Raw genomic sequence first — 24,727 nt, 5'->3', positions numbered from 1 at the left:
TTATTCAAATATCGGTGTGATGGAACCTTTTGCACTTTGGCTGTTTGACTGTCCTGTACTTCTTTTTTTTGTACGTTGGAAAACTAATAACAATAAAATGTTTTAGCTCCCCCAAAAATGTTTCTATTCCTGTTAATTATTCTGTTTCTTTAGGTTTCCCAGACATATCAACTGACATAAGTCTAAAGGAGGAGAACAGATCTCTGCAAGATGAGGTACTTCGCTTGAAAGACCTTATGGCACTAACCCGTTCTGAGCGTGATGACCTCACCATCAAGAACCATGCACTCAACGAAAAGGTAACTAGGATCAGAACATTCATGAAGACAAAGACCTAGACTAGGACAAAGAATATCACTTGGCATTGCAATCTCTCTGCACCATCAGCAGGGAATGCTAATGATTCAGAATGGTAGTGAAAATATTACCAGCTACATAAGGTCACAATGCCTGGTTTTGATTATAATCACTATATTTCCCTTTTTTACTGTCACATGGTTGTGTTAGATTTAATTGCCATGCACGTGGGTATACCAGATGGGAATGTCATAGTCCCTAAAGCCACAAGGTCCTTTGCACTGTCGTCCTGTGAGTTTATTATACTGAAATGCTGACATATAACAGGGCTTGCATGCCCCTGAGCAGGGCTAAAGTCTATTTTCATTAGAATCTTGGCTATGCACCTTCATTTTACACTCTTACAGGAATAGAGTTGTGAATGAAACTAGGAACCTCCTGACCTGCATTTTGCAGGCTCAGATTCATGGCCAGTCAAGAAAAAGCAAGCAGGGAGGGCTTCCAGGTGGATGTGATGAATGTCAGAGTTAAAATTAGAGGTGTTTAGCAGTTCGGAGTGACTTTGTAGTGTTCATTTTTGACTGGAGCAAAAATGAACACTAGTACAGTAATACCTTACCTGCATTTCTATATATTTAGTACAGTTTAAAGCAACAACCAAGTTTCTTTCACAGTGCCATCTGCATGTCGTTCTCATCTTGACTCCAGCAGAGGCTAAAATTTCTGTTTGTGTGCTGTGTCAGGCTTTGGCAGCCAACTACAAGCCAACAAACACAGTGACAGCAGGGTCCTTGACTGCCTTGTGACCTTGTCCCTGAGAGCAGAACTTGCATCATTACCTCCAGCTGCATCCCTCCGCTCCCCCCACAGGGCCACATTCCCACCTTCCCGAGCAGAATTAACGCTCTCTCATAACAGCACTAAATAAACTGTCTGGCTGTTAACAACCCAGTGGGAGCATTGCCCTCCCCACAAGCACTTTCCCAGGGACGTGTGATCTCCGACTCCTATCCCTTCCCCCCATAGATCCCTTCTAGCTGCACAAGAGACGTCAAGCTTTCACACTTTCAAAAAGAAATGCTTCTATAATGACACATTTTATTGGACAACATAAATATTTCTCCACGGATTTTGTTGAGCACAAATGTTTTATATCAGATTGAGAGCTGTCGAGTTAATAATTATTTCCAAACTGTTTTAGTGCCATTTAGCCACAAATTGAACCCCTCAACAATGTTACTGTATCCTCTGGCACAATAGATCAGTGTATATGGCCTGTTTTAAAGGGCATATGTTTTGAAGGACACTTTTTGCTACAAATTGGCTCTGTGGTTTTAGGGCGTATGCTTTGAAAAAATGTAAAAGCAACTATAAAGATCACCCCGTCTGTACCTGTGCTTTAAAATTGTGGCAGCATCATGCTAATGGCGCCAGTCAGCTGCTGGCTAAATATCAAAATTGGCTTAACTGGATCAAAACGTACGAATACAGGGAAATAAAAAAAATGCATACAGCTACTCTGAAACACTTGGTGAGTGGGGGTTTGGCAACAATAGATAACTAGCCAGGCTGCAAACAGATCCAGTTTTCAATTGACCATGCAAACAAAGATCTCCAATCAGTCTATTTAGGGAAATTTTTAAATTTTATGTCATGCATGAGTGAAAGCTCTTGTTGCTGGCTCTGCTAACCATTTTTCATTAAACACTGCCAGACTGTGACGAAGGGGACCCTTTGAATCCCGATATACTGTGTTTTTTTATTATACATAAAAATAAAATCTGGACTTTACATGTTCTGGCATTTTCCTCTTTGCACAGTTAGTCCTCACTTAAAGCAGAACTTCACCCAAAAGGGAAGTTTCGCTTTATATCCTCCTTCACTCTTCTCTACTACATTAGGAACATTATATTTTTTTGGGGGAGCAGGAACCTAGTTTTGATAGATACCCGCTCCCACTTCCACTTGGATCCAAGCAGAAGTTCAGTCCCCCCTCTTTGCCTGCAGCCTTCTGGGACACGTCTCAGATTCTAGGAGACTGCAGCTACATTCACAAAGTGCTGCGCAGTAGGAAGCCAGCTGTGCAGCGGCAAGGAATCACAGCTGACTTACCACAGCAAACATGCTGGTGCCAGGGACCTGAAGACCAGCCTGGACCCTTGGACAGGTAAGTGTCCTTTTATTAAAAGTCAGCAGACACAGTATATGTAGCTACTGACTTTTAATTGTTTTTTCTAGGGTGAAGATCCTCTTTAAGTCCTTCTTTTTACTCTCTATATTAAGAGACAGTCGAAAGTTGTTCCCATACACTGGTACTCATCAAAAAGGTGCCTTCTTACATAGGTGCTCATTGGAAAGATGCCCCCTTACACTCGTACCCATTAAAAAGTGCCTCCTTACATTGGTGGCTGGTGTAAAAAGAACCCTATTACTAATGGTTAGTAGAAAGGAGCCCTCTTATATTTGTTGTCACTTGAAAGAAGCCCTCTTACACTGGTAGTCAGTATAGAAGTGCCCCAGTTGGGGTTGGTAGGAAAAGTGCCTCTGTAGATTGACGGTCTTTAGAAAGAATGCCCTGTTACATTGAGGATCTGTGAAAAGAATGCCCTTACATAGTAAGGTAGTCATTGTAGTCCTACCTTATATTCCTGGTTAGTGGTAGGAATTCCCCGTACATTGGTGGTCAGTGGGAAGAGTTCTTCCCATAAAGAAAGCTAAAAATATCATTGACGTCAGTGATTACTTACATTAGAAATGAGAGGAGAGGCTTCACTGACTTTATTTCTGTGGGTCTTCTAAACCATGGCGCCAAAACTATGCAGGCACCATCAGACAGTAGTTGCATCTGCTACTACTCAAAGAACCCCGATAACCCCTAGAGGGTTCTTGAGAAATCAGAGTCTGCTCCAGCTATTCTTGGGATAATGCATGCTGCATTATAGAGGAACAGTTATTGTGTTTTATAAATAAATGTTCTGTCAGGCACAGTGAGCAGACTTGCTTACTTGAATTGACAGGTCTGGAGGTCCTGTGATTTGACAATGCAAAAGCAGCATAAGTGTGGTAGCAATAACATTTTGAAAATTTCTGTGTGCAATGCTTTTTTCTGACAATCGACCTTACTCAGCGCATCAGAAACACTGTTTATTGTAATGCATTTCCAGATGTACACAAATCTAGAGGTCCATCTATACACAATACAGAAGGCTGACACTGTTGCCTGTATTTGAAATAATACTGTCATTGTGCGGGACAAATATTCATACAAACAGTTGACTTGCAGATGATTTGCAGGAAACATCCTCTATGCAGACCAAAATGTCTAGTAATGCAAAAGAGAAGATTTAACAATATGCCACTGTTCTACCATAAATAGCAAATAGTAAAAACAAATGTAATATAATTATTTAATAGGATGAAGATTTTAGATCTTATTTGGTGTAAATGTAAGAAACAACATTTTCTTAAATGCACCAATGCATTTAATGCAAGCGTTTTAGGTCTAGTGACTATATTCCACATGTGTTCAGAGAAACAACAAAAAGGTTCTATCAACAAGAAAATAACAAGTCAGTTATGCCTTTTTATCCCAGTACTTTGCGATTGAGTCAGGTTGATGTGATCCCCTGGGGACCAGTTACTCCACACAGTGACTTGCTCATTCAGCATTCATGGAACTAAAAGGACAGTGAGTTAGCATAGCCTTATAACAGGGGCCACAGTGTGTGAGCAGCAGAATTCTCTCTGGAGCAGCCACTCCTACAGATCACTTCCAAATGTTAGCATGAAAAAATACTAAACCTTTTGCCATGTGTTATTCTGTTTACATAGTACAGTACATATAGGGGAATGCTTACAAAAGATATACCTTATATAGCACCATTTGTTTCATGATAAATGTAACTTCCAATATTCAGCTGCCTTTTCTTCATTTATGTCACTATAGACCTGGTGCTATCTCTTATTTTCCATAAAGGGATGCCAGACAAGGAACTTTCTTTAAAAGGTCACTCAACACTTTTTTGGTAATACCAGAGAATTAGATCACCTAATAGTTTCTTATGTGTATGGGCAACTTTGGCAGTAAATTATCAGTGCCTGAGTTCCTGGGTCTGCTCACTTGCCATAATAAGTAAAAGTCCCACTTTCCTGTTTTTAATTTATCTTCCAGCACATGAAAATAAAAAAAGAGCAATGAAAAGCCCAAAATTCCAAAGTGAGTTGGAATACCTAACAGCCAGGAATTATGGGACAGATCTTACTATTAAAAGATATAGGAAAACAGTGGAATGGCCTTTAAAGTGGTTGTAAACCCTTATGCCGTGTACACACAACCGGACTTTCCATCAGACTAGGTCTGACAGTCTTCCCGACGGACTTTCGATGAAGTTACTATGGACTTCCAAACGAACGGACTTGCCCGCACACGAACGGACTAAAGTCCGTTTGTGTGTGGGCAAGTCCGTTATTGTACGGACTAAAGTCCATTCGAAAGTCAGTTCGTTTTGAACGTGATGGCGTACGATGGGACTAGAAAAGGACGTTCAATAACAGGTAGCCAATAGCCGCACTTGAGTCGTATTTGGTCCGTAGGACCCGCATACAGAAGAATGGTTTTCCCGGTAGGAATTGAGTCCGTCGGACAGATTTGAAACATGTTCTATTTCTAGGTCCATCAGATTTTTTTTAAAGAAAAATGATCGGACTAGCCCACACATGATCGGACTATCCAGCGGAATGATTCCATCGGACAAAGTCTGCCGGAAAGTCTGGTCGTGTATACATGGCATTACATATACCCTGTGAAGTGACTGGCCTCAGATGATACACAGAGATTAAACAAACCCTCCTACATAAGTTGTATCTGTCTATCTTCTCTTCTCTTCTCTACATCTGTTCAAAGTCTAAATTTTAAAGCTTGTCTGATGCCGCGTACACATGAGCGGAATGACCGATAGAAAAAGTCTGACGGAAGCTTTTCATCGTATATTCCGATTGTGTATATGCCTCATCTGACTTTTTTTTTCGAAAATTCTGACGGACCTAGAAATAGAACGTGTTTTACATATTTCCGATGGAACCAATTGCTATCGGGAAAACCGTTCGTCTGTATGCTGTTCCGATGGACCAAAAACGACGCATGCTCTGAAGCAAGTACGAGACGAAGGCTATTGGCTACTGGCTATTGAACTTCCTTTTTCTAGTCCTGTCGTACGTGTTGTACGTAACCGTGTTCTTGACGATCGGACTTTGATGTGATCGTGTGTACGCAAGACAGTTCAGCGGAACTCCATCGGAAAAACCTTCAGAGTTTATTCCGATGGGAAAACCAGTCATGTGTACACGACATGACAGTTCAGAATAAAGGGGACGGAGAGCTGAAGTTACACTTTGCAGAGCTCAGTGAGGAGAGCTCTGATAGATGATTGGTGGCAAGGCAGCCATCAGAAATTTTTGGGCCCCTTACATGGCTTTAGGCCCCTCACACCTGTATATTTGTCAGCCCCCCCACACATGTATTTAAGTCAGACCCACACACAAACCTGTAAATATGGCAGCCCCTCTCACACCCACCTGTATATATGTCAGCCCCCACACACCTGTATATTTGTCCGCCCCACCCCCAAACCTGTATATATGTCAGCCCCACACACACCTGTATATATGGCAGCCCCCCTCACTACCACCTGTATATATGTCAGCCCCCCAACACACCTGTATATATGTCCGTCCCACCCCCAAACCTGTATATATGTCAGCCCCACACACACACCTGTATATATGGCAGCCCCCCTCACACACCTGTATATATGTCAGCCCCCCACACAGCTGTATATTTGTCCGCCCCCCACACAGCTGTATATTTGTCTGCCCCCCACACAACTGTATATTTGTCTGCCCCCCCAAACCTGTATATATGTCAGCCCCCCTCACACCTGTATATATGTTAGCCCCCACTCATACGCGTGTATGTATGGCAGCCCCCCCACACACCTGTATATATGTCCACCTCACCCCCAAACCTGTATATATGTCAGCCCCACACACCTGTATATATGTCACCCCCCCCCCCCACAAACACGCTTGTATATTTTTCCGTCCCCCCCACACACCTGTATATTTGTCCGCCCCCCCAAACCTGTATATATGTCAGCCCCCCTCACACCTGTATATATGTCAGCCACCCCACACACTCACACACCTGTATGTATGCCAGCCCCCCCACACACACCTGTATATATGTCAGCCCCCACACACCTGTATATTTGTCCGCCCCACCCCCAAACCTGTATATATGGCAGCCCCACACACACCTGTATATATGGCAGCCCCCCTCACTACCACCTGTATATATGTCAGCCCCCCAACACACCTGTATATATGTCCGCCCCACCCCCGAACCTGTATATATGTCAGCCCCACACACATACCTGTATATATGGCAGCCCCCCTCACACACCTGTATATATGTCAGCCCCCCCACACACCTGTATATTTGTCCGTCCCCCCACACACCTGTATATTTGTCCGCCCCCCAAACCTGTATATATGTCAGCCCCTCTCACACCTGTATATATGTCAGCCCCCCCACACACACACACCTGTATGTATGGCATCCCCCCCACACACACCTGTATATATGTCAGCCCACCCCATACACAAACACCTGTATATGTGGCAGCCACCCTGACACACACCTGTATATATGTCAGCCCCCCCATACACACACACCTATATATATTGCAGTCCCCCTCACACACACCTGTATATATGGCAGCCACCCTCACACACACCTGTATATATGTCAGCTCCCCATACACACACACACCTGTATATATGGCAGCCACCCTCACACACACCTGTATATATGTCAGCCTCCCCATACACACACACCTGTATATATGTCAGCACCCCCTCACACACCTGTATATATGTCAGCACCCCCTCACACACCTGTATATATGTCAGCCTCCCGACACACCTATATATATGTCAACACCCCCTCACACACCTGTATATATTTCCGCCCCCCGCACACACACCTGTATATATTTCAGCCCCCAACACACACACATACACACACCTGTAAATATATCAGCACCCTACTTTTTCCTGTCCCCTGGTTCAGCCCAGAGTTTTTCGCAGGGCTTTTTTTAACCTTGAAAAATAAAATAAACATTTTAGAGATGTTCTCAGAATTGTATATGACAACAACTTCCTATTCCTTTCATGAGATTGTAACATGATTCCTAGCTTGTTCTATATAACTTAACAGAGTCTCCTGTATCTTCTTGTATTACTCCCATAGTGTAATATTAAGCAGATGGAATATAGTTCCATGTTACATCTTGTCCCCAATGGACAATCTATCCTAAATAAAACCTGAAAACCTGTTCAAAAGAATCTGCTGCTTTTGTTAAAATAATATAAAGTGATCATACTATGAATGTCCTTGTTCAGATCCCACAACTGTTCTTCTGTGTTGTCACCTTGTCACACAGGCGCCTGATAGACACTACAAGTGGCCATCTTGGCACACGTCAAGCAGGCCTGGTTCACTCTTGTCACCATCAGAAAACCTGTCCTGAGAAATACCATGCAACCAAATCTGGTCTGCATGTATGTAGACATGAAGTAGCTGCAAAGAGAATGTGGAAGTTCAGCAGTACTAAAAAATTGATTACCATTTATTTTACTTCTACTTTAGTGTTTTTTCAGTTCACTATCTTGTTAAATTTTTTCAGGCTTTTTCATCGTTTTTTTTCCCCCTGAATTAACTTGAATTAAGCAGTTTTCCACATAAAACATTCATAAATTGGAAGCAAACCAGGTGGAATTTTCTGATCTCCCGACTAGATTACAGTACTGTTACTAATCATTACTACATAACAGGAACATATACATATACGGTATATTTGTTTGCAGCTTGGCACTTTTGATCACACAGCCTCCTCCTACAGCAGAAGCAGTATTTTTGGGTTTCATTTGACATTTCTATTCAATCCAATCGTTCTAGTGCATGTTTACTTTGCAACGTTAATTTTCACTTAGCTTAGTGAATGAGGTGAAGTTAGGTTCACCTCATTCACTTTGCAAAGAATTTTTCAAATTGCAAAGAAAAAAAAAGAATTTTTGCTTACACATTATTGGATGATTGAAGTCAGCACAGCTTCATTAAGCTAAGTGGAAATTTACTCCAAAATAAACATGCACTACTGCTTTATTAAATCAGCCCCATCAGTGTCCTTGTATCACCTGTGTACTTCAGAAATATAATTGGATGTGATTTCTGTCTTCCACCATAAAATGCACAATGATGTTGCTGTCTAGTCTATGATATACCCACAAAATTAGAGCAGTAGATTCTGTTATTTATGTACCCATACACACTTATCAGATACATAACGTTTTTATGTAATCTTTTTTTTTATATACATTGCAAAGTTGCATTTTCTACTGTTACCGCCAATGAAGATATGTATTCCGTGATTTAGATATGTTCGTTTTGCAAACGTGTTTATGTTCCGTGCACCTCTTGACAGCTGGAACAGATGATGAGATCTGGAGAGAGTGAATCGGTTTCAGAACTGAGAAGACGCTTCCAGGAAGAGGAGATGGCTTATAAACGTAAACTGGCAGCCTACCAGGAGGGCCAGCAGAGGCAAGCTCAGCTAGTACAAAGATTGCAGACTAAGGTAGCCACTCATGTTTGAATTTTTGTTTTATAACTGTTCATATTTGGATGTACATTGATTTGACCAAGATTAACAATTATGCTAAAATAAAATGGAAATTATGATGAGATACAAAATCTGTGAATTTCATGGGATGATCAGTTATAATGAAGAGAAAACTGACGATCAGTCATGACGAACAGTTATGATAAAAGTTTATGGAGCATCCGCAATCACAATAAAATGGTGACAGATTACCAGATTACTTCATATGATAGAAAAATTGATTACCTGTAATCATGATAACGTTATAGAGCCTCAGTGCACATGAAAAGTTTAAAGTGGATGTAAACCCGAAATGTTTTTTTTTTTTTTTTGTCTGGCACAATATAGAGTATGGGATTTCAGATCAGCTGTGCCCAGTCTTGCCACAAAGAGTTAATCCAGCTCTGACCAATCCTCATATCTTTTGTCAGTGAAATAAAACAGACAAACTGTGAAATCTTTGTCCGATCTTCCCCCTTGCTGTGAGTGACAGGTGATTTACATATCTCGTGCATTAGCCTAATGCCGGCCATACACGGTTCGAATTTCGAAAGAATTTTCTTTCGAAAATCGTATCTAAGAATTTTCGTATGAATTTCGCACCATTAGTGGGATGCAGCAACAGCCGATTTTCTTGCGGAAATACATTTTGAGGAATCGGACATGTTGGAAATTTATAGAAAAACGAACGATTTTCTAATCAATGATGGGAGAATCGTGCGAGAAACGTAATAAGAAAAGAAAATGTACGGAGATAAAAGGAAATGTACGGAGATAAAAGAAAATTTACGGAGAGACTGTAGCAACATGAGGTGAAATTGAAGGCTTGGTCGGCCGAATTTCGAAAATCAATGGTGGCATCATCGGATCACAAAAAAAACAAATTTTCTGATTTTGAAAAGAAAATTCGTTCGAAATTCGACCGTGTATGGCCTGCATAAGACATGCATTATTTTTTAATTCCCTCCTACTCCTTTCTTCGGCAGCTCTGCAAGGATTGGCTGTTCCACACCTCAACATGATTGGGCATGCTGAAGTCATGTGGGGACTTTTCTGGGTTTTGACTGGATGTTAGTGATCATAGCAGAAGTTCAGTGTAAGAAATACACAGAAGAAAATTCATGTTGATAAGGGGAGTGTAGAGGTGGGTGGGGAGTCTACTGACATCACTACTACTCTATATCCATCTAGATAACCAATATTGCAGTAGTTTAGAAAGTATGAGAGTGGGTTTACATCCACTTTAAAGAGAGTTAGTTATTATGCCTAGTAACTACAATATAAATATGGAGGGTTAGTATTCATAATAAAAATGGTCAGTAGTCAAAATAAAATTTAAATGGAAAATATTTTTACAACTGGTACAGATCTTCTGCAAAATGTAAAGCATAAATGGGATCCCCTGATTGTATGTGTGTTCTGGATAGGGGGCTGTCTTGTGATGACAGGTCTAGGTTAGCTGTCTCCGCTCTATCCCCCACCCCAACCATCTTTTCTTCTGCTACTTCTACATTGCTGCTCATCAGCCATTAGGTGGTCACTGATGATGTAACTCCTGTGCATGCTGAGAATGAGCCTAGATTTACATTGCATGGTGCATGTACACAGAAAACAAGTAATTGCTAGGCGTCCAGGGAAGACGTTTGTTGGCCAAATAGAATTTGCATGTCACTTCTGACAAAAAAAAACTTTTAACTTTTAACGTTATACTTTAAGCAAATCTCTTGACTTGCCCATCAACTTACAGTATGTTTGCAGATATTTATAACCAAAAATATATTTGTGCGCTTACTGAAATAAAAGTTTTGTAATAATATTGCAAATCAATCACCCTATCCACTTAGTGATTATTAAGCAAGTGAAAAACTCAATAATAATTAAAAATTGAGGACTGCTGCATCAAAAACACCAATCCAGGTAGGATGTGTAACTAAGTAGACAAATAAATATTCTCATATGCGCTATCCTTATACAATTGATGGAATGTGAATCAATACATCTCATAATAAAAATAATAATTGAATGCACTGTTATTGTGTTTTATTATGAGATGTTTGCTGATATACTTACAAGATTATGTTCCTTGTTGCCATTGCCTCTGCAAGGCATGTGTCCGAGCTGGCAGCCTTGTCCTGTAAAGAGCCCTATTTGGTTCTACACAAGAAAAAGGTGGTATTGTGGCCTAGAGCAGTGATGGCGAACCTTGGCACCCCAGATGTTTTGGAACTACATTACCCATGATGCTCAACTACACTGCAGAGTGCATGAGCATCATGGGAAATGTAGTTCCAAAACATCTGGAGTGCCAAGGTTCGCCATCACTGGCCTAGAGTTTTCTCTTGTCCTAAGATAGTTTTGGCATTTTGTCTCAACCAAGACATTGTTTTTCTGTCCCTCTGGCTCCCATACATCAAAAGGAGATTTACCTTCCCTGTCTCGATGTAGTTCATGCTGTGCACGGTCACCTTATAATCACTGCTGCCATTAGAAAGACTGACTTTCTTTTTGTCATTCCTGATGCTCATCGCAATGAGGAACCAACTTCTCTCTCCACAATTTTTTTCTTGTCTAAGCGCTCCCTACTAGATTGGTGACTGTTACAGTATGGGGCAACTGTTTTCCAGATTTTAAGACAGTCATCTGGTCTTCTGTTCACATGTTCTGTAAGTTTTACAAGGTGGATTTTCCCAGCCTTATCTGATGCCAGCTTTGGACATGCGGTACTACTTCAGGGAGTTTGAGCTGCAGCTTGCCCTAAAATGTTATTCTTTTGTTCTGTGGATCTGCTGGTATTTTGTTGCTGTTGCCCTCCTCTTTCACACTAGCTCAATTTTAATAAGATGGATATAAAGCATGTAAAAGATCTCATACACTTTAATATCCAAGCTAGAAGCATTTCATTCGACGTGGCCACCACGGATCAGCATATTTCCACCAGAATAAACAATGAGCCTTCGTTGGTGCTGTGTGATTCTCTAGTTCATCTTTTCCTGCTATATCTGAAAAGATTTATATTATGTTCCCCAAATCATAAATAATATTGATATGGGTGAATAATAACGGCCCTGCTTTAATAATTCCAAACTATGTGACAGTTTCCATAACTTTCTGCTTAGCTGTAACATTGAAAATAAAATACCTGTTTATGTTTTACTGCTATTGCTCACTGTGAAATACATCGGAAAATTATCACAGTTGTATTTCTGAATGAGATTAGCACTTATAATTTTGCTATTGACTGATTTATCAGATGAGAGATTTGCAATGTAGATCTTCTGTTTTGGGAATGATGCAGTCCAACCTTGATTTAGGAGCATCAATTTAAGGTTGGATTTACATCATATCTGTTAGCATTAATATGTATAAATCGCAGTTAGCTTGCATAATATGCATTGAATGCACCTGAGTTGATGTAAATTGATATGAGCTTTTTTTTATATACTGCATTGATGTGCATTTTTTAATGCATTATATTGGTGCCTAGATGTGAATAGGCCCTTAACATGTGTTGCGGCACACCATAATAAGTTGTAACACTTTGTACTGTATGCACTATGTTTTATTTTCTAAACGTGCACACCAACGCAATGTGTTCTGTTGTTGTGAACTAAGTCCACTGAAAACAATGAATTTCATCTCGTTATTGCATTGGAATTATGTCGGACAGGGTAGCTCAACACACATAGGGGGTTATTTACGAAAGGCAAATCCACTTTGCACTTGAAATTGCACTGAAAGTGCACTTGGAAGTGCAGTCGCTGTAGATCTGAGCGGTAGATCTGAAATGAGGGGAAGCTCTTCTTTTATCTTTTATTATCCACTCATGTGCAAGCTAAAATTATGTTTTTTATTTTCCTTGCATGTCCTCCTCGGATCTACAGTGACTTCACTTCCAAGTGCAATTTCAAGTGCACTTTGTATTTGTAGTTTGCACTTGTATTGCAAAGTGGATTTGCCTTTAGTAAATAATTCCCATAGTGTGAATTAGCCCCAGCAGCATGTTATCAAATCAGGATTTCTCTTAATTGTTGCATAAGCAAAAATGGAAAGATTCAACTCCCAGAAATGTTGACTACAGTGTTCTTGAGTGTGGATTGCAGTCTCCATAAAAATCAATGTAGCTCAACAGGTGGTAGACACATGTTGCTTTCTTGTTAAGAAAAGTGCCATTCCAGCTGAAAGCTTTAAACTTTTATCTACAAATTTATTGTGTATATACAGTATGGGCAAAAAGTTTTTGTTTGTCGTTCATAAAAAAGCACAGGATTTAGTAATTCAGAGACAATTGGGTTATAGTGCAGCCTTCAATAGGAATTTAACACTGGTACTCCAAAAAACATTGGTCAGACAGGTATAACCTTTTTCACACCCATCATGCTTTATTTTATTGCTAGTGTTGCATTAGTGTGAACTAAGCCTATTGGAAAAATGGATTTCAGCTTGTTATTGCATTGGGACTACGTCGAGTAACGTAGCCCAACACACATATAAATCAGCCCCAACAGCTTGTTACAAAAGCATAGATAGAAAGGTCCAACTCCCAATTCTTGTTGCCTTTAGTGTTCTTGAGAATGGATTGCAGTCTCCAAAAAAATCAATGTAGCATAACAGAGGGGTTGACATATGGGTACTTTCTTGTTATTACATATTACTATCATCATTATTACGTATTACGTATTATTATATCACGTATTATATATCATGTGACCTTGCTCTGAATGGTCATATTCAAAAATACACTACATTAAAAAGAACTTTGTACAGTTGTCTTACTTTTTTTTTTTCTTTGTTACAAATAAACAATTATTCTCTTATCTGAATCCAAAATTAAATGAATTGGTTGATTTTTTTTTCTGTCAAACAAACATTTGATCATTTATTAATATTCTAAAAAATCTGCGCTAAAAGAAGTGAACTGCAGTCTCCCTGAAAAAACTCCACCAAGGAGGAGCCAATGAATAAGGAGAAAGTCTACAAAGGGATGATGGCGCTGTTCTATAAACTATATACAAATGCATATGGTGAGTGCACTCCTAGACAAACCACACCAATAAAAATAAATACGTGCGTGTAAACAGGCTTATGTAAACAACCCTACATAAAAAGTGCAATGTGCATAAGGATAATAAAGTGCAAAAAATTGTATGCGTATAAAGTGAACAGTGCAAAAAATATATATATTTACATATATTATTATCTGAAGACAACATTGCCATGGCTGTTCTCTCCCTCTGAAAATATGAAGTTGCATCCCTGATTGCATTTCTGCTTATTCCAGAGTAGTGATTCAAAAGGTCTTGAAGCCTGAGACAGTCAGGCAAATAACATTTTTAGAGGGAGGTCAGTAATGGCAGCTTACATACGCCTCTTGTTAAAAAAATTATTTAAAATATGTATAGTTGTCACCCATTAAAAATGTATTCTAACAATAATTGCCTAATTTGCAGGTCTTGCAATACAAGAGTAAGTGCGGAGAACTGGAACAGAAGCTCCTTGAGAAAACCTCAGAGAGTGAGCAGCAGAGACTGTCAGTAAGTATACAGTGGAGGCAGATCCATGTTTGTAATGATCATATTAACCAGTCAGAATCCACTTATTTGGCTACATCTGGTAATACTCTACTTTTTAGGCTTGCAGTTATAAATCAGCCCAAAATTCTGATCACACCCTGGGGGTTATTTACAAAAGGCAAATCCACTTTGCACTGAAAGTGCACTTGGCAGTGCAGTTACTTTAAATCTAAGGGGTAGATCTGAAATTAGGGGAAGCTCTGCTGATTTTATTATCAAATCATGTGCGAGCTAAAATTCTATTTTTTCTTTTTTTGCCCTCAGATGTACAGCGACTTTACTTCCAAGTGCACTTTCAGTGCAAAATGGATTTTCCTTTAGTAAATAACCCCCAATGTCTTTATCCAAATAAAACACTTCTAAAATAAAAGTATGACATTTTCAGTAGTTAGAGATCAGTGTCATACTTACAGTATCTCACAAAAGTGAGTACACCCATCACATTTTTGTAAATATTTTATTATATCTTTTCATGTGACAACACTGAAGATATTACACTTTGCTACAATGTAAAGTAGTGAGTATACAGCTTGTATAACAGTGTACATTGTATATTTGTATTCCATCGGCCTCAAATTTGATAGATTGGTAGATTGACATCTGTACAACCAGCCTGCCCATATTTTGATTGAAATTCGGCCAGTCCCTGACGAATTTTACTCCTTATATGGCCAGCTTAAGGTTGTATTCCTTTGGCTCCATTAACACCTAAGCATAGTGCATCGACAGCTGCTGCAGTGCAATTTTAGCTTTTTTTTATTTTATTTTTTATTTTTAGTGGAGCATTTTTGGAGGGGCACCATTCATTTGAATGAGACTCTCTTTGCTCCAAAAATGCTCCAAAGAAGCTCATGCATCAAATCTTTGTACAGAGTCAGGAGCGTTTGCGGTTGCGATTTTTGCCGCCATTGTAGTGCAGCAAAATTGCACAACATTTGGGGTGCCATTAAGAAATAATGGTGTCACAAACGTATTCTGCATTTTGGTGCGATTCTGAAATCGAGGGCAGAATCGCAGCGATTCTGCCCTGATCCAAATCACTCAGGTGTGAATGGAACCTAAATGAGATTTTAATTTCTGAGTGCCAAGATTTTAGCTACTTGTTAGCAAATGCTTACTGTACCTTATATTCATTTTAGTTGTTAACCGTTTCCCGACCGACTCACGTCTATTTACGGGGGCAGAATGGCACCCCTGCGCGAAAAACCCCGTACCGGTATGGGGTTTCCTTAAAGAGCCGCCAGAGGGCGCGCGCCTACTGCATCGCCGCCGGCCACTTGTGATCGCATGCACGAGTGCCAGCACGGGGATTTGTGTGTGTAAACACACAAATCCCTGTGCTGTCAGAGGAGAGGAGATATGTCATTTGTTCCCAGTAAGTAGGAACAGCGATATGTCTCCTCTTCTACTCAGTCCTATCCCCATACAGTTAGAACACACTGAGGGAACATACATTTAACCTCCTTGGACGCCCCCTGGTGTTAACCCCTTCCCTAACAGTGACATTTAAACAGTAATCAGTGCATTTTTATAGCAGTGATTGCTGTATAACTGTAAATGGTCCCAAAAATGTGTGAAAAGTGTCCGATCTGGCTGTTGCAATGTCACAATACTGTTAAAAAATCACAGAGCACTGCCATTACTAGTAAAAAAAAAAAAATAATAAAAATGCCATAAATCTTTCCCATAGTTTGTAGACACTATAACTTTTGCACAAACCAATCAATATATGGTTATTGTGATTAGTTTTTTTGTTCAACCAAAAATATTTAGAAGAATATATATTGGCCTAAACTGATGAAGAAATTTTGTTTTTTAAAAACATTTTTGGGGATATTTACTATAGCAAAAAGTAAAAAAATATATATTTTGTTTCAAAATGTACGCTTTTTTTTGTTTATAGCGCACAAAACCCCCCCAAAAAACACAAAGGTGATCAAATAGCACCAAAATAAAGCTCTATTTGTGGGAAAAAAAGGACACAAATTTTGTTTGAGTACAGCATTGCATGACCATGCAATTACCAGTTAAAATGACTCAGTGCCAAATTGTAAAAAGTGCTCTGGTCAGGAAGGGAGTAAAACCTTCTGGGGCTGAAGTGTTTAACAAGAGGTTTAAAATCTCCCATGTGTTTCGGCCTTAACACCCTGCCCTGTGCCTAGGTAAAGTACACAACATGGTAAGCCCTTTAATCAGAAGCGTTACATCCTAAGGCCAACTACATAAAATATAAAATTTCAAAAGAATTTTTGTTCAAATTTTGCACTATTAGTGGGTCGCAGTAATGACAGATTTTTGTTCGAATTTCAGTGAATGGGCACATTGGAAATTTTTGGAAAAACAAATGATTTTTTAAATAAATGGTGGGAGAATCTTGTGAGAAATATAATCGAAACGGAAATGCGCATGAAAAGAATATTCCCTGAAAGAAAAGAAGTTCCCTGCCATGAACATAATTTTGTGTAGCAATGCGTGGTGAAATTGAAGGCTTGGTGGTCAAATTTAAAAATCAATGATGGCATCATCTCATCACAAAATGCACAACATTTCTGATTTTCTAAAGAAAATTAATTCGGAATCCGACCCTTGTATGGCCTACTTAAGTCACAACTCAATACACTCCACAAACAAGAGGAGCTAATGAGTTCCTTCTGGTGTTTATGAATTTGAGTCAAACTATATCTAAAACCGTTTGATTACATTTTGTATGGAGTCAGAAATAGGTAGAATCTTTGTCAGGGTTTTTTTTTTTTTTTTTGTATTTCTGTGTTAAATTGAGAAGATTTCCCTTCACTTTCTGTCCAATAAACACAACAGGAAGAGATCCCACCATAGATAAGTGTCACCAGAACAGGTGTCCCCATTGTATGATTTCCTCTTTTGAAGCTGTTTTGAAGATAAGAATGGAATGCCACTCACTAAGGCTGGATTCACATCTATGCATTTTTAGTGCTTTTTGCATTTTGCAGATTTGCACTACAGAACGAGTTCCATAGGAAACCATGTTAAATGGACTGTAGTGCAAATCTGCAAAATGCAAAAAGCACCACAAATGCATAGGTGTGAATCCAGCCTAAGTCTCTGGACCTTAAAAGGTGCTCCCGCCCTACTATGAACTCTCAGGTGCTGGCTCTGTACAAGTTTATAGAAACAAGAAGGTCCTGGACTGCCGCACTCTGTAGAAAAGGCATCTTTATTGTGAAAAATAGAATAGAATCCAACATAACAGTCAAATAAAACGTGGACAAAACAGGGATCAATGGCTATCAATAGCTATGAGTAAGCATCAAACAATGTGAAACATGTTAGCCATTGATCCCTGTTTTTTCCACGTTTGATTTGACTGTTATGTTGGATTTTATTCTATTTTTCACAATAAAGATGCCTTTTCTACGGAGTGCGGCAGTCCAGGACCATCTTGTTCCTACTGTTTTGAGGACACTTATAACATTTTCAATACCCAATCATTTTCTGTGAAAACTCAGCAGGAAAAACAAGGATGATGAACGGGGACACATTCAACAATAAAAATGTTATGGCGGCTTAAACTCTTGTCCAAAACTAAAAAAAGGTTTTGGCTTTAGATATATTTTACTATTGTTTTCTCGCATTAACATCAGAATTTCATAATAAAGCATAAGGAATTGTATTGTTGGCATTTGGCTAAATCATTGGCCTTATCAACATAGCTAATAATTCTCAAAGTGTAAACATGGACGTTTCCTGTTATTGTTACACAAAGCTGCATAGTCGTTCCTGTAAGTCAGTTGGAGGTTCGAGACGCCTATGAGTGACGGAGGGAAATATTGCATTATTGATGTTTTACACAGAACATGTTCAGCCCATGTTTTTAAAATGCTAGGAATGTGAAAAATATTTAGGAATAACGTGCTAAACAAGTCTGAATTGGTTTTTCAATTACTAAGTTAAAAACAATGTTTACTATTACATTTAAGCAGCTTTGGCACCGTGTTTGTGCTGTTAAGCATGTCTTACTTAAATCCTCTCCAGCCCATTCCTCTGAGCACCTGTGGTGGCTGGGAACACTTATTAACATGCTACAGCCATGTACCTTTTGTCTTCTTTTGTATTATGTGTTGAGTTGGAATGCCTCTTTCCCACCGCTGGGATGCAGGTGTGTGCAACTTTGTGATTCTTGGAGATGGAAAAAAAAGTGGAATTGGATTCTTTTTACTTGCCTCTCCTTAAAAAGAATTTTACAGTTGTGGTATGTCACAGAAAGGCTAAAGCAAAAAATAAATAAAATAAATCAGATTACTAAAAGTCTATAAGTCTTTTTCATTGAATTCCAATAATGTAACTGAGCAGAGTTGATAAAAAAAGAGAGACTTCACTCTGTAAAAAATTTAAGGTCAGCAGCTACAAATACTGTTACAAAACAGGTACTCACTAGTCCATGGAGTCCAGCCGGTCTTCTCCACAGTCAAATCTTTGCCGATTTCTCCAAGGCCGCTGTCTTGGATTTGGGAACCAACTATGACTTCCAACTGTGACTCGCAGCCAGCTCCCCACTGCACAGCATTGCAGAAGGACTGGTCCTGCAACCTCCTGAGATGTCATATCAGAGGCTAAGGGGAGGAAGAGTATGAGTGGCACTTTCCATTTTGGGTGAAAGTACACCTAATTGCAGGTATGAATATTTTGTACATAGTTACATTGGTCCAGTTATATACTATAACTAGCCAATCCCCCTGAAAGCTGGAAATCACTGAAGTAGACACCGTTATTCCAGTGATCTCTACTTCCTTCGGGTCCCATGTCAACAGCTACCCTTCTACATTCTGAACACAGCTTGGCACCAGTACCATTCAGAGAAATATTTGCATTTTCTTAACCTCCCTGGCAGTATTCCAGAGTCTGGCTCGGGTTGGATTTTCAAAGCGGTAACTCCCAGCCAGACTCGGGATCCCATCGCAGAATCCAGGAAGAGCTTACTTACCTTATTCCTGGATCCAGCGATGTCTCCCCACAGTGTGAGCGGCTCGTCCTCCGCTTGATTCATCACGGAGCCAGGCTCCGTTCCCTGCGAGCCTTGCGACGCACGGCGAGGGAGAACGGCACCAAATTCAAAAAGTGAAACGCGCACATTATATACAGTATAATGTAATCTTACAGATTACATTGCTGTATGAAATTATTTCACATCCCTTTTGTCCCTAGTGGTTTGTCCCGTGCCCTGCATGTAATTTTATATTATATATACTGTTCTTTCTGCCTGGAAACTGGAGATTGTCCATAGCAACCAAAACTGTCTCTTTACATCAAAAGTGGTTTTAGACCAGCTAGAAAACAGCAATAATAAATTAGAATAACTTGCAGAATTGAGCAATAGCCATTTGTGGGGAAATCCATCATCAAACACTGAAAGAAATGACTGTGACAATTCTGCAACTGAGCAAATTTCAGTGTTTTTGATTTGATTACATTATTGAATAATTTTTATTATTATTATATTATTATTTGGTGTAATTATTTATAGTTATTTATTATATTATAATTTATGATTTCATTTTTCAAACTTTATCGTACCCGGAATGTCTACTAGACTCTGGTTTGGACAGATTTAAGTGAGTTATTCCTAAGAATTACAGGCCTACAATATAAAACGCCAAATTTCCATGCAAAATAATTGTACCGCTTTCAGCACCAAAAATCTGAAATAATCGTACCGCCAGGGAGGTTAAAGTGTAATGCCCCGTACACACGATCGGACTTTCCGCCAACACGTGAATTTTTGTTCGAAGGGTCTTTGCTCAAACTTGTCTTGCATACACACGTTCACACAAATGTTGGCCAACAATTACAAACATGGGAACGCGGTGATGTACAAGATGTGTGACGAGCCAAGAAAAAAAAGTTTAACCACTTGACCACTGGGCACTTAAACACCCTTAATAACCAGACCAATTTTCAGCTTTCGGTGCGCTCGCATTTTGAATGACAATTACTCAGTCATGCAACACTGGACCTATATGAAATTTTTGTCCTTTTTTTCACACAAATAGAGCTTTCTTTTGGTGGTATTTAATCACCGCTGGGTTTTTTATTTTTTGTGCTATAAAAGAAAAAATACCGAAAATTCTGTAAAAAAACGAATTTTTCTTTGTTTCTGTTAGAAAATTTAGCAGATTAGTAATTTTTTCTTCATAAATTTTGGCCAAAATTTATACTACTACATATCTTTGGTAAAAATAAGTACAAATTGGTGGATATTATTTGGTCTTTGTGAAAGTTATAGAGTCCACAAGCTATGGTGCCAATATCTTAAAATTGATCACACCTGAAGTACTGACGGCCTATTTCAATTCTTGAGACCCCAACATGCCAGAAAAGTACAAATACCCCCCAAATGACCCCTTTTTGGAAAGAAGACATTCCAAGGTATTTAGTAAGAGGCATGATGAGTTTTTTGAAGTTGTCATTTTTTCCCACAATTCTTTGCAAAATCAAGATTCTTTTTACTTTTTTTTTTTTTTCACAAAATTGTCATATTATCAGGTTATTTCTCACACACAGCATATGCATACCACAAATTACACCCCAAAACACATTCTGCTATTACTCCCGAGTATGGTGATACCACATGTGTGAGACTTTTACACAGCGTGGCCACATACAGAGGCCCAACATGCATGGAGCGCCATCAGGTGTTCTGGAGCACCCAGGACAATTCTGACATTTCTCTCCTACATGTAAAAATCATCATTTATTTGCTAGAAAATTACATAGAACTCCAAAACATTATATATGTTTTTTTAGCAAACACCCTGGAGAATACAATGGTGGTCTTTGCAACTTTTTATCTCGCACGGTATTTGCGCAGTAATTTTTCGAATGCTTTTTTTTGGAAAAAAAACTGTTTTGTGCTTAAAAAAAAAAAAAAACACAGTAAAGTTAGCCCAATTTTTGCATAATGTGAAAGATGAACTTACGCTGAGTAAATAGATACCTAATATGTCACTCTTCAAAATTGCACACGCTCGTGGAATGGCGGCAAACGTCGCTACTTAAAAATCCCCATAGGCGACGATTTACATTTTTTTTACTGGTTATATGTTTTGAGTTACAGAGGAGGTCTAGGGCTAGAATTATTTCTCTCGCTCTAACGTTCGCAGCGACACCGTTTTCATATGTGGGCGGGACTTACGCATGCGTTCGCTTCTGCATGCGAGCACATGGGGACAGGGGCGCTTTTAAAAAAACATTTTTTTTTATTGTTAATTTTACTTTATTTATTTTAGTTTGACATTTTTTTCCCCAAAAATAATTTTTTTGATCACTTTTATTCCTATTACAAGGAATGTAAACATCCCTTGTAATAGGAATATGGCATGACAGGTCCTCTTTACAGTGAGATGTGGGGTCAATAAGACCCACATCTCACCTCTAAGCTGGGAAGCCTGAAAAAAAAAAAAGATTCTGGCTTTGATCGTATTAGCGATTCGGTAGAAGCACCGGAGGGCGGCGGGAGATGTCTATGGCTGGGTATTGCAGGGTATCACCGACTATGGCTGGGTATCTCAGAGCATGGTGTTGCAGAGTACTGCGTTGCAGAGCATTGCAGGGTATTGGCGGGTGTTGCAGAGCATTGCAGAGTGTTGCAGGGTATTGGCGGGTGTTGCAGAGCATTGCAGAGTGTTGCAGGGTATCGGCGGGGGTTGCAGAGCATTGCAGAGTGTTGCAGGGTATCGGCGGGGGTTGCAGAGCATTGCAGAGTGTTGCAGGGTATCGGCGGGGGTTGCAGAGCATTGCAGAGTGTTGCAGGGTATTGGCGGGTGTTGCAGAGTGTTGCAGGGTATTGCAGAGCGTTGCGGAGTGTTGCAGGGCATTGCGGAGTGTTGCAGGGCATTGCGGAGTGTTGCAGGGCATTGCGGAGTGTTGCAGGGCAATGCAGAGTGTTGCAGGGCAATGCAGAGTGTTGCAGGGCAATGCAGAGTGTTGCAGGGCATTGCAGAGTATTTGCAGGGCATTGCAGAGTATTTGCAGGGAATTGCAGAGTAATGCAGAGTATTTGCAGGGAATTGCAGAGTAATGCAGAGTATTTGCAGGGAATTGCAGAGTAATGCAGAGTATTTGCAGGGAATTGCAGAGTAATGCAGAGTATTTGCAGGGAATTGCAGAGTAATGCAGAGTATTTGCAGGGAATTGCAGAGTAATGCAGAGTATTTGCAGGGAATTGAGGGGTTCATTTTCGGTGAGCAGCGATGTGGGCACTGCAGATGCAGCCCACATCGCTGCTGACACCGATCTCTTCCCCCTCCGCTGTAACGATCGGTACAGAGAGGGGAGGGAGGAACCGGCGTCATAACATGACGCCGGCTTGTTTACAAGTGATCACTCCGTCATTTGACGGAGCGATCACGTGGTAAACGGCCGCGATGAGCGGCCGTTTACCGTGATTCGTAATGCGCCGGGTCCACTGGACCCAGCGGTCACGGATGCTCTCGTGTGCGCGCCCCAGGGGGCGCGCGAGAGCAGAATTCTGGGAGGCCGTTAATTAACGGCCTCTCAGAGTTAAACAACCGCCCTGAAGACGTTAATCGGGAATGGGCGGTTGTTAAGTGGTTAAAAGCCAGTGCAGCTTCTTCTGCTTGATTCTGAGCATGCGTGAACTTTTGTGCATCAGGCTTGTGTACACACAATTGGAAATTCTGACAACAAAGTTTTGTTGGCGGAAAATTTGAGAACCTGCTATCAAACATTTGTTGGTGGAAAGTCCGACAACAAATGTTCAATGGAGCATACACACGGTTGGACTTTCCGACAACAAACTCACATCCAACATTTCCTGTCGGAAAATCCGACAATGTGTGCGCTGCATAACTCCATGTTTGCGGAGAAAAAAAACATTCCCCTCTGGGTGACCTATGTACATTGCAAGAAGTATAACAACCTATGTTGCAGATTCCTACCTTTTGTTATTCTGAAGATATTCATGTGTGTGTCTCTGCCTCTGTTCTGAGTGGGTCTAATGGGAGTGGTTTCATAAATAACTGTCAGGTGTGGCAGCAGCAGGGCACTAATGAGGAAATCTGCTGGGTCTGCATCCCTTTAGATGGGTTCCTATTGAAAGTATCTCTCCAAAAATGACCTTTTTGTTTTCCAGCTGCCAGAGACATCAACCAGGTATGATATATGCATAGTTACCTCTAATGCCGCGTACACACATAGCAGACTATCTGGCAGACTTAGTCTGGCGGACTGTCCGCCGGATTTTCGAGCTACCTGCCCACACACGGTACTTTTGCGGCGGGCTAAGTACGGCGTACTAAGTCCACCGTACTTTTTAAATGAACGGACTCGCCCACACACACGGGGGAAAGTCCGCTCATTTTGAGCGCGGCTCCAGGTAGCCGGGGCCAGCGAAGGAGGCTCCGCTGGTCCCGTCACATGGTATGAACTTAAAGGGGAATCCCTACGCCGAAAAATCAGCGTGGGGGTCCCCCCCAGGTCCATATCAGACCCTTATCCGAGCATGCTACCCGGCCGGCCAGGAAAGGAGGTGGGGACGAGCGAGCGGCCTCCCCCTCCTGAGCCGTACCAGGCCGCGTGCCCTCAACATGGGGGGTGCCTTGGGGAAGGGGGGGCCGTGCGGCCCCCCACCCCAAAGCACCTTGTCCCCATGTTGATGAGGACAAGGGCCTCTTCCCGACAACCCTGGCCGTTGGTTGTCGGGGTCTGCGGGCGGGGGGGCTTATCGGAATCCGTGAGCCCCCTTTAATAAGGGGGCCCCCGGATCCCGTCCCCCCACCCTATGTGAATGAGTATGGGGTACAATGTACCCCTACCCATTCACCTGTGAAAAAAAGTAAAAAAAAACACAACACACAAGGGTTAAAATAGTTTATTGCACAGCTCCGGGGGTCTTCTTCCATCTTCGGGGGGTCTTCTCGCCGGACTCCTCTGCTATCTTCTGCTCTTTTGCTAGCTCTTTCACTAACGGAGGAGCCCGGCTTTCTTGTTCGCCGCCGCCCTCTTCTTCCGACTTCAGGGGTCTTGTCCCCCTCTTCGGGGGTCTTGTCCTCCTCTTCGGTTCTTCTTGCCGGGCCACCGCGCCTTCTTCTAGCTCTTTTGCAAGCGGTGGCCCGGTCTTCTGTCGCCGCTGCCGCTGTCGCCGTT

General features: G+C 40.8%; 1 protein-coding gene across 2 annotated transcripts in view; it reads left to right on the top strand.

The window, feature by feature from the left end:
• The window catches only part of LOC143988700 (uncharacterized), a 191,498-nt gene that overhangs the window by 36,217 nt on the left and 130,554 nt on the right, over positions 1-24,727 (top strand). For both annotated transcript variants that reach the window (XM_077488460.1, XM_077488461.1), the window contains exons 3-5: positions 154-299; positions 8,841-8,993; positions 14,465-14,548. In XM_077488460.1, coding sequence (XP_077344586.1) covers positions 154-299; positions 8,841-8,993; positions 14,465-14,548 — 383 coding nt within the window. The remainder of the gene's footprint in view (positions 1-153; positions 300-8,840; positions 8,994-14,464; positions 14,549-24,727) is intronic.

Source organism: Lithobates pipiens, unplaced genomic scaffold (assembly GCF_037356315.1).
Source record: "Lithobates pipiens isolate NorthernLeopardFrog02 unplaced genomic scaffold, aLitPip1_a1.2 Scaffold_18, whole genome shotgun sequence".
In the NCBI taxonomy this organism is placed as follows: Eukaryota; Metazoa; Chordata; class Amphibia; order Anura; family Ranidae; genus Lithobates; species Lithobates pipiens.
This window is presented reverse-complemented; position numbering and strand designations above follow the sequence as displayed.